This window comes from Trichoplusia ni, chromosome 23 (genome assembly GCF_003590095.1).
Source record: "Trichoplusia ni isolate ovarian cell line Hi5 chromosome 23, tn1, whole genome shotgun sequence".
NCBI lineage: Eukaryota > Metazoa > Arthropoda > Insecta > Lepidoptera > Noctuidae > Trichoplusia > Trichoplusia ni.
Window position 1 is genome coordinate 1,690,410 of NC_039500.1, and position 14,216 is coordinate 1,704,625.

General features: G+C 35.5%; 2 protein-coding genes across 2 annotated transcripts in view; both read right to left on the reverse strand.

Moving 5' to 3' along the window:
* The window catches only part of LOC113504991 (transcriptional-regulating factor 1-like), a 7,552-nt gene extending 7,009 nt beyond the window's left edge, over nucleotides 1-543 (reverse strand). The window contains 1 exon segment of the mRNA XM_026887511.1: nucleotides 530-543. Within this exon segment, the coding sequence (XP_026743312.1) occupies nucleotides 530-543 (14 nt within the window).
* A 274-nt stretch (nucleotides 544-817) lies between these two features.
* Nucleotides 818-1,461, reverse strand: LOC113504929 (lysM and putative peptidoglycan-binding domain-containing protein 2-like; the record flags this gene model as incomplete). Its single annotated transcript, XM_026887449.1, is given in 2 exon segments — nucleotides 818-1,104; nucleotides 1,203-1,461. Coding segments are annotated over 2 exon segments (458 nt in total), but the record flags the coding sequence as incomplete, so codon positions are not given.
* Between the last annotated feature and the right edge of the window lie 12,755 nt (nucleotides 1,462-14,216).

Below are 14,216 nucleotides of genomic sequence, written 5' to 3' on the forward strand. Positions count from 1 at the left end.
ACACACTTAGGGTATTGGAACCCTAAAAACAATTAACTTCAACTTATCCCCCTCTTGTAACTAAATTTGGTTAGGGTGGCCTATTGTATATGTAAACACCCAAACCCTATGGCCCAAACCGATCAATTCTGCATGTTTTCCTTCTAAACTCTTTAAGCCTGATAATAGTAATCCTGGTAATGTAATATTATGCCAATCACTATTGTCGGGTAAAGATTATTAACCACAGATCAAGTTCTCTTATGGGGATGTTTGTCAGAAACTATAAAACTAATTGCTTTTACCCAATTCAGTTCTCAAAACAATGATTTGCAGCCATGTAAGCATTAACATCATGAAAAGAAAGTTAAAATGGTGGGTTCTCATTATAAGTTAACATATTATAAGAATTTGTTTGAAAACACTTAGGATTCATGACTATTTGTTCTTGTCGTCATTGACATAACTTGTGTGTCATTTCACAGAGAGTTTGTAACGATAAAGAAATTTTATGAGAACACGAAATCATAGGTACAGTTATCAAACTAACATATTATCACACATAGACGCACACACAGCTACATTTGTTTACTCAACATAAAGATAAATTTATCATATATTTACTTTCAAATAACATAATATATCAACTTTTGGGGCTGATGTAAGACCTTGAACCATTATACAATGTGGATAAAGTAGTGGAATTTTTGTAGTTTTAAAAGCTATGAAAATAAATACATAGATTATGTTAATTACTTAGATGTCAATGAGATTATATCATATTTTGAGTGTTGTGAGCAGGCAATGATAAAATATAAATTTAGGCACTATTACTCACTCGCTGGACTCCTTAGTCTTCTCCACATGTTTTTTGATATCAGCTAGGGAAGAATCCAGTCTATTGAGGAACTCGTCAAAACTCTTCTTTTCGTCCGGGCTGCCCGGGGAGAAGTCCCCAGTAGGCATGCCCGCGATCGAAGCGCGATGATTGGGAGGAGGCAGCTCCGTCACACGCTCACCATTCTCGTAGAACGGAGAATCTTTGGTGACAGGAATCAATAAATACTCCCGTAAAAACAAACTGTCCGAGGCAAATAAACGGTTTGCCCGCCTTATCTTCTCCATCTAAAACAACCAAACAACACGTTAACTTCACTGTCCTTTCAACACCACAAGAATTAAACAATATAATAACACTTTTATTGCGATGTTAGTACACTTACAGTAACACCATATTTGAGGGCGAGTCCTTGCAAAGTATCACCTTTTGACATCACATGCTTGATGTATTCTTCGTTTCTTTTCATATGGTTGCAAGTACTTCCATATTTTTTAAGGGGGCGAGCAGAATCCCGAATAGAAACTCTTTCATCAAAAAGACGTTCCTCCTCCATTTTTGACGTGTGTAAATGACAGCGTTGAACAGACTGAAGTTGGATTCAGGTTAAACCTGAACTCGGTGCATTGACCTTTTGTTTTGATAAGTACACATGTCAAAAATATGATTATTTTTAATGTAATTTTCCTTTATCTCTATAATACAGAAAAATATCATAGTGACGAGGAAAATAATGTGCTTCTCTTTTCCAATAAAAATGTTGAAATGCTAGTGACATCTATGGCTATCAATTGAAATAACAATTTGCTTAAGTTTGCAGAGAACCACAGATGGCAGTGTAATATCTTTTTGTTTGGTCGAGAGAAGCGTTACTAAGTTACTTTATTTTTTCAACAGATGGAGCTTCAAACAACGTCTAGCTGCGATATCCAGGGGTTTTACTAGAATTATTGTGGCCAATCGAGGGTCTGGAAATTTTAGTTCATTCAACCAAATGTGAACCAGCCGTTCGTCAATTGGTTCGTCGTTCATATCATTCAGTCTCACGGTGCAACTTTACGGGAGTGGTGTTGTGTTTTGTGAATCAGAATTAAATGAAATTTAAAAATTGTTATGAACTAGGCATAGTTTTATTCGTAGTGTTTTGACTATTGCTGTTAAAATTAAATAATCTGATTTAAGAAGGATAGAATAATATAATTGTCTGACTTGTATGTTTTTTTGATATTTTTTTTATTTATGGTTTGTGTACATACACATGTGATCAATACAATAATCGCGATATTTCTTCGATAAATGAGGTATGTATGAATGAAAATCATGTTTATTATTGATTTAGTGAATTAAAACTGTTATATTTTGTAGTGTAGACAGTGGAGAGCTTGTTTTCCCCTGTCTGTCGCCCACCGCCCCATTGCGAAAAATATATTATTGCGAGGGTTGGCCGCGCGGGCTCCGTTCACGATTATTTTATTACTTTGGGGGTCGAGCTTTTTTAATTGTTCATGATGTGCATACAGTTTAGTTTTGGCTGTATAATTAACACTTTTTCGTACGTAAAATACCCACATCGTAATTATATTACGTACATTTTTACTGTAACATATTACTCAAATGTAGATTATTATCAGAATGAAATCGTAGTATTCGTTTTTATAACTTATGTATAATGTGGTTATTGCTTAACATAAATATAACGAAGTTATTGAATATGTGTAGATAGGTAGGTATAGCTACTTGTCTAGGGATCATAGTAAATCCTTTGACCTAATTGAGACCCGGGGAATCGCTCTAGAAACCTAGTTTTAGTTCATCTCTATGTCTATGCTCCGACGTAGGTAGGTACTTACTTGGTTTAGTTATAGTTAACAACTGTTTTGCTCTAAGTAGTTAATATAACAATAAAGTTAGGTAACAAAGTACCTACCTATAGCTTACAGATCACCTATTTTCAACCAACAGACCCTACAACCCATAAAGTGTTGTTAACATTGAAGGGTTGAGCCTTCTTGATAAATTTGTAACATTAGACTCACTTACCGTAGTCAACGCCTGGTTTCGGAAGCTTGTCTTTTACGTTGATTCCGAGCAAGTCTGTATTGTAGGACTTTAACATCGATTTGGTAATACTATCTACAAAACAGAGAGACAACAGAGATGTAACAGATTTTACTTACGAAAATCAATCTGGATTCAAAAGTACATTGGTTTTAGATGTTCGAAATACGTAATTATTAATTAATTTGTATGTAGCAAGTCAATGTTATTTTTTAATCATGCCAAATTAAGGCAATGGGCACAAAACTTACTCGATTTAGAACTCGCAAAGCGTCACGCAGCTGCATCCACCCCAAATACCTACCTGCTTCAGAGACCTCAAAAAAGGTCATGACCCCGAGCACTTATGCACCCTTGCACCAAAAACACATAAAATTTAATATCAAATTCCAAGCAGTTGACTCACAGTGAACTACAATCCAAAATCCAAACATCCCTTCTGGCTATTATGTATTGTAATGTTATTAAAAAATGCATTGTGAAAGAAAAAAAAAGCGCGTTTGTGAGTCAGTGAATACGGAACCAGTTTCGAATGAGTAAATCTCTCAAGATCACTGTGTCATTATCATGTGAGTCATCGCACTAGAATCCGACCTCCAGGGATCTCCTATCTTTAATCTATGTAGATTAGTAAGCTAATAAGACATGTTTATGAGTTACAAGTTGATGAGTGCATGACAGTTTTTGGTTATAAATTTAATAATGTATCGGTTTAATTGGGCAGGCTGGTTCCATGCTTCCCAGAATAGAGAGTCGTGGAAGGATTTGGGGGAGGCCTATGCCCAGCAGTGGGACTCAGTGGGCTAGGAAAAAAATTCGTTTTATTTCCGTAGTAGGTACTTTTTTGTATTTTTTTATATTTGTGCCAAAGACTGGTCCTTTTTTAAATTTGCATTTTTTTTTATTGATGGCTACATTTATTTGCATAATTTCTTTTTGTATGTTATAAAAAAATATTGATGGCTACGAGCGAGACCTCAGGTGTACCATTACCTTGTAGTACCAATTAATACGTATAATTTTACACCTTGTACACAACAGCTGACTGCAACATCATATTTCATTGGTCCTTACCGTCGTAATATAATACTAGCTCATTATGAAAACCCCGACAGTTGCAACTGAGAAACTACTCTGAATAACCTCGTAAATGGAGCTACTCATTCGTAAAACCTAATTTAACCCTAGAAGATAGTCTGCGTAAAATTGACGCATGCATTCTTGAAATATTGCTCTCTCTTTCTAAATAGCGCGAATCCGTCGCTGTGCGTTTAGGACATCTCAGTCGCCGCTTGGAGCTCCCGTGAGGCGTGCTTGTCAATGCGGTAAGTGTCACTGATTTTGAACTATAACGACCGCGTGAGTCAAAATGACGCATGATTATCTTTTACGTGACTTTTAAGATTTAACTCATACGATAATTATATTGTTTATTTCATGTTCTACTTACGTGATAACTTATTATATATATATTTTCTTGTTATAGATATCGTGACTAATATATAATAAAATGGGTTATTCTTTAGACGATGAGCATATCCTCTCTGCTCTTCTGCAAAGCGATGACGAGCTTGTTGGTGAGGATTCTGACAGTGAAATATCAGATCACGTAAGTGAAGATGACGTCCAGAGCGATACAGAAGAAGCGTTTATAGATGAGGTACATGAAGTGCAGCCAACGTCAAGCGGTAGTGAAATATTAGACGAACAAAATGTTATTGAACAACCAGGTTCTTCATTGGCTTCTAACAAAATCTTGACCTTGCCACAGAGGACTATTAGAGGTAAGAATAAACATTGTTGGTCAACTTCAAAGTCCACGAGGCGTAGCCGAGTCTCTGCACTGAACATTGTCAGATCTCAAAGAGGTCCGACGCGTATGTGCCGCAATATATATGACCCACTTTTATGCTTCAAACTATTTTTTACTGATGAGATAATTTCGGAAATTGTAAAATGGACAAATGCTGAGATATCATTGAAACGTCGGGAATCTATGACAGGTGCTACATTTCGTGACACGAATGAAGATGAAATCTATGCTTTCTTTGGTATTCTGGTAATGACAGCAGTGAGAAAAGATAACCACATGTCCACAGATGACCTCTTTGATCGATCTTTGTCAATGGTGTACGTCTCTGTAATGAGTCGTGATCGTTTTGATTTTTTGATACGATGTCTTAGAATGGATGACAAAAGTATACGGCCCACACTTCGAGAAAACGATGTATTTACTCCTGTTAGAAAAATATGGGATCTCTTTATCCATCAGTGCATACAAAATTACACTCCAGGGGCTCATTTGACCATAGATGAACAGTTACTTGGTTTTAGAGGACGGTGTCCGTTTAGGATGTATATCCCAAACAAGCCAAGTAAGTATGGAATAAAAATCCTCATGATGTGTGACAGTGGTACAAAGTATATGATAAATGGAATGCCTTATTTGGGAAGAGGAACACAGACCAACGGAGTACCACTCGGTGAATACTACGTGAAGGAGTTATCAAAAGCCTGTGCACGGTAGTTGTCGTAATATTACGTGTGACAATTGGTTCACCTCAATCCCTTTGGCAAAAAACTTACTACAAGAACCGTATAAGTTAACCATTGTGGGAACCGTGCGATCAAACAAACGCGAGATACCGGAAGTACTGAAAAACAGTCGCTCCAGGCCAGTGGGAACATCGATGTTTTGTTTTGACGGACCCCTTACTCTCGTCTCATATAAACCGAAGCCAGCTAAGATGGTATACTTATTATCATCTTGTGATGAGGATGCTTCTATCAACGAAAGTACCGGTAAACCGCAAATGGTTATGTATTATAATCAAACTAAAGGCGGAGTGGACACGCTAGACCAAATGTGTTCTGTGATGACCTGCAGTAGGAAGACGAATAGGTGGCCTATGGCATTATTGTACGGAATGATAACATTGCCTGCATAAATTCTTTTATTATATACAGCCATAATGTCAGTAGCAAGGGAGAAAAGGTTCAAAGTCGCAAAAAATTTATGAGAAACCTTTACATGAGCCTGACGTCATCGTTTATGCGTAAGCGTTTAGAAGCTCCTACTTTGAAGAGATATTTGCGCGATAATATCTCTAATATTTTGCCCAAATGAAGTGCCTGGTACATCAGATGACAGTACTGAAGAGCCAGTAACGGAAAAAACGTACTTACTGTACTTACTGCCCCTCTAAAATAAGGCGAAAGGCAAATGCATCGTGCAAAAAATGCAAAAAAGTTATTTGTCGAGAGCATAATATTGATATGTGCCAAAGTTGTTTCTGACTGACTAATAAGTATAATTTGTTTCTATTATGTATAAGTTAAGCTAATTACTTATTTTATATACAACATGACTGTTTTTAAAGTACAAAATAAGTTTATTTTTGTAAAAGAGAGAATGTTTAAAAGTTTGTTACTTTATAGAAGAAATTTTGAGTTTTTGTTTTTTTTTAATAAATAAATAAACATAAATAATAGTTTGTTGAATTTATTATTAGTATGTAAGTGTAAATATAATAAAACTTAATATCTATTCAAATTAATAAATAAACCTCGATATACAGACCGATAAAACACATGCGTCAATTTTACGCATGATTATCTTTAACGTACGTCACAATATGATTATCTTCTAGGGTTAACAAACAAGGCACTTGACTTGAATAACAATAAAATCGCAAAAAGCTGTCACGACACGACTCTAACGTGAAACAATAAAGGTGATTTTCGTAAGTCACTGACGTGTGGTTGAGTATACCTTAGCTCTGTCATATTATACAGTGTAAACCGTTAGAACTATTTGTTGAGTCTACAAGGCATACTGTAGCCTAAACGAATTACTATCGGTTTTCAACGACCTAATGTCGGCCTATGACGTCACAGCACCGGTACTCCGTGTACGCTGGTGATGCGTCAACGCCATGCCATTCACGGACCTTTCGTTCAGTTTCCGAGAAAGATATTTGTGAATGACCCGTCTTGTGTTACATTTGCGGATGCGATATGTTGTAATTTGTAAACTGTTGCTCGGCTAGTAAAGAATGAGTCATTCAGAATATATCGTGGATTGTTTGGAAACAATGTGCGTGTTTCAACTCGGTAAAACTTTAACATACGAAAAAAGGTTGAAAAGTTGGACGGACAGCCAGTGACCCTTTTTAATTACCCTAAAAATAGATAGAAAGTCCCATCTACAGGAATAAATTTCTTTTTTAAACCGTAGCCCACATACATCAATATGGCACCATCGACAAAGCTTTTGAACTAGACAGACTTACCAAACGTGTCGTCTTCCCACAGACAAAGGGAAGCGCCACTCTTTTTTTTCTATGTTAATTAACATGGGCACTCAGGCTCATCCAGAGAACACTTATAAATTGCCTGCCAAAGAAAAAAGGCTTTGTGACGTCACAAAACAAAAACTAGAAAACTCATCATACAACGAAGAAATTAAACTTTATTACAAAGTATAACTTAAATGAGATTCGTAGTTGCAAAAAGTAGGCTCGGACAAGTAATCAGAGTTTCTAAACTAACAGGTCTAGGTCTTTTCAAGACTTGGAATTATTTTATGAACTAATTTAATTAAAAAATGTAGATTAGTCAACCAACTTGCGTAAAAAACATTGGATCCAATTAGATTCATTTTATATTATTATTCCTTTATTTTAGATATTTTTATACCTAGTATCAAGTAATGGCAAAAAATAATAATATTATAGTGTCAAAAAACAAAAGTCCATGTTTCCAACTTTTCAAATTTAGAATTCTGTAGAATAAAATTCGATTGTTGTTCTTAACAAAGCGAGCATCGGAAAACAACTTTAAAATAGGTACATGCGTCGCGTAAAATAAAACGAAACACGTGAAACATGAAAACAAACATGTTCTCACGAAAAAGGCGTTCCGAATAAAAATAAACTCGCTTAAAAGCTTATTTCTGTTAACAATATCTTTAAAAGGTTTTGGTATCATAATTAGCAGCTTTAAATGTAAGTGTAACACTAATTATTGTTTTACGTGTTGCGTGTTTTTAGGTTAAAAATAATCATGACTAAACATTTGATTTTTTTTTCTTAATTATTATTTTTGTAAATAGGTAAGGTACTCTTAGTAAGAATACAGAAGCTTATTAATAGCTTTCAGAAATTTTAGCCAGCTGCAAAATATTCTTTTTTGCAAAACTGACCACGATGTCGATATATAATGGGTGTTCATAAATCGTTGCTGCGAAGTAATCTAATTAATATCACTGAGCAATTAAACATTAAAATCAATTATTTATTCAACACAAAAACTCAAGAAGATAATTACAGCGCAAAATTACATTCTGCCGCGTTACAGGAATATACGCTTGGTTAGTCGATCTATAAAAGAAATTGATCTGTTATCGCATCGATACCGTGCAATTATTTTAAAGGTTAATAAAATACAAACTGTTTTAAAGACGGGGTACCGTTAGAACATGGCGGGTAACGTATTTTGTATCGCCTCGGGGGTATTGTCCTACACGAGCGACCATAATCTTGGCTAATATAAATGCGAAAGTCTTGTTAGTAGGATTCAATGGAGCTGAGGTTAGGAACATAGGGTATATTTACGGCATATTCCACTCTGGGAGTGATTGTGAATTTCTTATGGATAGTCCATCCACTCCCAGCAGGTATGTTCCTTTTTTCGTTCAGTTTTAGAACTTCCAGATGTGTGATAACTCACCAAACACTTTTGTACTCTAAAAAGGAGAATCATTGCAACCGAATTTCTTCATGTCACCTGTCATACCCAAAAATTCTTCTCCTATCCCTTTTTATTGCAGAGAATTTAATCGAAACTGACCTCATTTGTCTTTGACACTCGATCATGACAGCCGAGGCCTAAAAATAAAACCTCCCACGCACCATGTTATCAGTGCTTGTCAAAAACAACACTGGCGTCCTGAGCACAAAGCCAGTACAAAATAGTTGTCAGTGAGATAAAATCGCTGGTTTGCGACCATAATAGGCATGCGACTGGGAGTGGACACGACGGTGACCCTGCCCGGGGCGCTTGCCCTTACTATCACGACGTGGAAGTGGCCTTATGTCACATCTTATTGTGTAGCGTCTTATTACCTTTTGATTATAGGACCTACTTATATGGCGGTGATTGCTGGATCGTTGACTGTACTTGTTCTTAGTTATTGGATCACATGTTGTGAGGTTGAATTTTTTAGGAATTTTAGTAGAAAAATAATCGTAAACTAATAAACTCCATTTAATGTAAAACTTTGTAGCGAAAAATGTGTCATAAATTGTATTTTGTTGTGTGCAACTGTTTGTAGTAAAAGAAGAATGGTCCAACGATCATTCTTCTTAATAAAGCAGTAAGCTGCTTTTTTAAGAGAGACTCAGTGTTTCCGTGATGAGGTATAAAACTTAAAAGGAAATGTTTGGAGATATTCAAAAACTCGACGATTATTAAATTTCTACGGGAGCTGGCCCGTTTGATCCGGCAAATTAAGTCATGGTAACGACATTAGTGACTTCAAACACGGTTCGTTTGCACCAAAAACTCTGTATTTCCTTACATGCATAAGGATAATTCAAGTTGGTGTTTGTTTCTCACTCCTTCTGACAATTGTGTAATTCATAGTAGTAACTTCATAGATGTAAGTTATAACTGTAAAACGTTACACTCCTTTTACGGAGTATTAATCCAAAGCGTCAGCTTCCTTCAAATCAAATTTCATCGAAATCGTTTCAGTAGTTTAATAGTGAAGAGATAACAAAAACACGCACACCCAATCATACTTTCGCATGTAAGAAAAGAAAACTCTGTCATTTATTTCTTTAAGATCACACAGAATGATACAATTTAATGTAATTCTATGACATATGAAAGTCATATTTTAATTGCGTATTGGTACTAAACACGGCATTCATTCTAGTCTTTTATGAGTGTAATTATAAACTTTAATAGTAAGACAAGTTTTATTGTTACTTTTATTCCAGTAACAATGATTTAAAAACGTAATAAAAACTCTTTCTTATACGTTTGACAGATAGAGGTGCTACAGTAATACTAATAGATATTAAATATACTGGCTATGGGAGTTACCAGTGACCTGTGAAAGTGGAGACATGTCGATTTTTTAAGACTCATTCTTTTAATAGAATAACCTTCACATAGCTCCTAAGTCGGATAATTTTTTAAGTTATTTTTAGGTTGCTTATCACATGCATTATGATTCAGTGCAGCAAGACTGAAGTATAGTTTTTTTAGTATACTGGACCCAATAAAGTAGGTTCTACTTTGATTTTATGCATTCGTCAAAAACAGATGAGTATCGCATTCCTTAAAGCAATTTCGTGAATATGTTTTTATTACCATCCAATTTTTGGAACACCGCGATACACCAATACTCGTTACAATACAATATGTATAATGACGGGACAGATGTGCAGATCCTTCCTCGACGCACGACAGGTGTGCACGCGCCTTTACTTACTTTTTTTATAACGTTATGCACCGTCTTGCTCTCTCTAGATAACGACCATGGAAAGAGGTTGCAGTTGTTATCGTTTATAATGAAATAATAATATTTATTGATGGCAATATTTCGTGCTACTTTGTAGTTTATTGTCTATATTTATTTCTTTATATTATAAGACACTACATTATGTATGTACACTTTAGTGTACTTTTAAACAATTTATAATACTTACAGCAGCCGAAGGTAGATCTCGATGGCGTGTAATTGGGCTTTAATCAATAAACATAAATTACCTAAAACATTTCATCAACAACAATGTTATTGCGCTGTCAATAAAGATTAATTTTATAAACAGTAAACCACATAACCGCATTATAATTATAAAGGGCTTGTTTCAAATATCTGTATTGAAATATCGAAGCCAGACTAAAGCAAAAAATCGGTAAATTATATCGATATTATCATTCATCGATACTGCGTGCCTGGGTGTGCGCGCGCCTACCACGTCTTTAACTAAATAATATTGCACGGGAGTAAGGTAGATAGCGCACTACAGGTACATAGCGGCATCCCTCTTCCACATCTACAACATTCTTATTTTAGGTCGCTGGTAGGTCTGACTCCGGCAGCTGTGTGACAAATTTTGTATTTTTTGCAACCCAAACATCGATTTGCAATTTTCGTGCAAGTGGTTCCGACCATTAATGCCTACCTGCCTGGCACGTAATATTTTAGTTTGCATCTGCAATCCCTTTGAAATGGGTTTAACTTGAATCGAGTGTAATCAAATAATTTTGAATTCGTCGATAATTGAGTGCTAACTTGGTGTTTGTTTTTTTTTAATAATTTACATGAATGCTGGTTCCTTACATGTACCATTCCATAACACATACGATTTTTAAAACATTCCTGGTCTTCATAAAGTTCAAGAATATTGACCATTATATAAATTATCACATGAAAATGATTATGTTGAAAAAAGGTAAATTGTTTTTTTTTTGGCAAAAGCGTTGAAGTCGGTAGTCCTATAAAAACACGGTAAACCTCTTACATACATAACTTAAAGTTATATTTTTTATTAAAAGAAATACCTAGAAGTCAGCCAGTAAATATAGTTTTCCTATCAAACACTGTAAACAGGATGTGTTCATTCTAGGTACTGCTATTATCTCCGTACTGTGTGCTAAATACCACTAATAACTGTCAACTAATGTCCTACTAATTAGGAAATCTAAGTTAACTCACGACGAGCACCATGTTGTTGTCACTAATTTATCTATTAGAGCAATAACAGATAATTCACCATGTATTGGTTATCAGAAAACAAACTAATCATATTTTGTTTTGATGGACACTGCAAAAACTCCTTATCCTAAATTACCAGCAGTCCACTAAAGTCTAAAGGTGATCTTCAATGACTTCAATATCTTTCATCAAAATGTTATTTTTTATGCTCAAAATTTATTTAAATGGTCCTATCACCATTATATTCATTACGGAATTGCTCACTTTCTTTATTACAATAAATTCTTCTGTGTATGATATTTCCAAAAACCAGAAGCATAAGCAATGTTTGTCAACATTATAAACCAAAAAAACGTTATCATGCCTTCTATGGTCTTAATGCCAAGATACCCATAGCCGGTACGTAAAAAGCTGGGACAGTGAACCAGAGGGTATTAACGACGTCTGGGACATCACGAAACGCGACGAACTTACAAATTGCCTTAATAGCAACCACGGAGGTCAAGTGTTGAATATTTATAAGACACCTTTAAGCCACGTTTTAATTGTGTTAAGAAAAATTACAGGTGTAGCCGTAGTGAGATAAAAGGCAATATTTTAAGCGAAAAAGTCTGGAATTGAAGTGTCGTTTATGAACATTTAATTTTGCGGAATTACGCACTGCAGTGATATTTCCTAACGCTGAATGAAAACTAATCCGCATAACCTTGTTGAAACGGTAAAGGCAGACGCAGTCCCATTTTATAAACATTTGGCATGGAACGAAGCTCTAAACCAAACTTTCTACCGTTATCCCTCATGCATTTTGACGGCGAAATATTACATTCGTCCCTTAGACATACGTCTGGATAAGCCTATAAGTCCATATTTAAACCCCCAGTTCTGTGATAGCAAGCTTTCAAGTCCCACAGTAGGTAATAGGTTAGAAAACGTTAATTGTTGAGTTACGTACAGTAAATAACCTTTCTCACGAGTCATTTCCAATCGTGATGTGTCAAATTGTCGGCTATTTTCCAACTCAAGTTCCAGCCCATAAATCTTCCGTGCAACGATAACATCAATATGATAATGTCTTCCATCTGTTACTTAAACATTTACTGCGAGGCCAATTACATGGTATTATCTAACGTTGCCATGAATAAATATGTGATTGTGATCAAGCGTATCTGACTTTCTAGTAATCCGTCCGATGCGATGGTGGATAATGTCTGGTTATGATCATGGCATCGATCATCCGTGACGCGGTGGAATTGACTGCATAATAGGCCCCTACTTACAGTTCGACCTTCGGCTGTCTTGCCCAAGTTCTAAGAAAATTATTGTTTCTCGTGAAAATTGTGGCTTATTGAGCTTTATAATGTTTATGTCAGATAAGGAGCAGATTTGCATTTTTGTCCACATATTTGGGCTTCTTCACTTTTCGGGTAGAATACAGTAGGATGCACATAGTATTCTTGTTATGACTTTGTGGGCTCATCTATTTAGCGGATAATGCTCTTGCAATTCTTTAAAGTTACATAAGCAAGAAATCTTCTAATATATAAAATTCCCGTGTCACGATGTTAGTTACCGTACTCCTCCGAAACGGTTCGACCGATTCTTATGAAATTTTGTTTACATATTGGGTAGGTCTGAGAATAGAACAACATCTATTTTTCATACCGCTAAGGGTTGCTCAAAATTTAGTCCAAAAAAAAAAAATTTTTGTTTTTATTTTTTTATAATGTGGCACTAAAAATAAATACAACTAGAAATAATTTATTAGGCAAAACAACGTTTGCTGGGTCAGCTAGTATAAATATAAAATCCGTGTTTCGGAAGGCACGTTAAATTGTGGGTCCCGGCTGTTATTCCTACATCTTTAACAGTCGTTACAAGGTAGTCAGAAGCTAGAAAAGTCTGACAACCAGTCTAACTGGTAGCCGACCCCAACTTAGTTGGGAAAAGGCTAGGCGAATGATGAAGCAAGAAATATAAAACTAAAAGCATTGCCTTATTAATCATTGAGCTATTTTTAATTAAAAAACCTCCTTTGAAAGTCATCTCGTATTACTTTATAATTAACTTTGTAACGTAAGTCGACTCGCGCTAGAAAATCCTCATAAAATCAAGGAAGTACCGCAGACATAAAAGAACTACAGTTCCACAGTGATTCAGAATGCTTAGACAGTCCAAGAGCAGTTGATGCGAAATAAAGCTGTGTTCACTGGGCAACCGATATTATAACAAAACTTACTCGTAACACTGCGGTTCTTTGGTAGCAAACCAAAGAACCGCAGTGTTACGAGTTGCTTTCAGATGAGCAGATGCTTTCCTAATGGTATTTTTGTGTTAGCTTCTCTTCAAGTGCTGCAGTGCTTTATACATTGCATTATTGTGTATATTGACTGATAGTTCTTCGCATGGTCATAACTTAAGTTCTATTAAGTTCTAGTAAATCCTCATTGCTAACTACCTAAAAGCTCTAAATGGATCTTTTGGTAACCATTTCCATAAACTGTTTATAAACATGAGATCACAAAATACTGTCGCAAAATATTAAATTCTCATCACGTGCCCACCTGTCTTTCCCATTTGCTTGATTGGCTATCATAATTTTGATAGAGCATA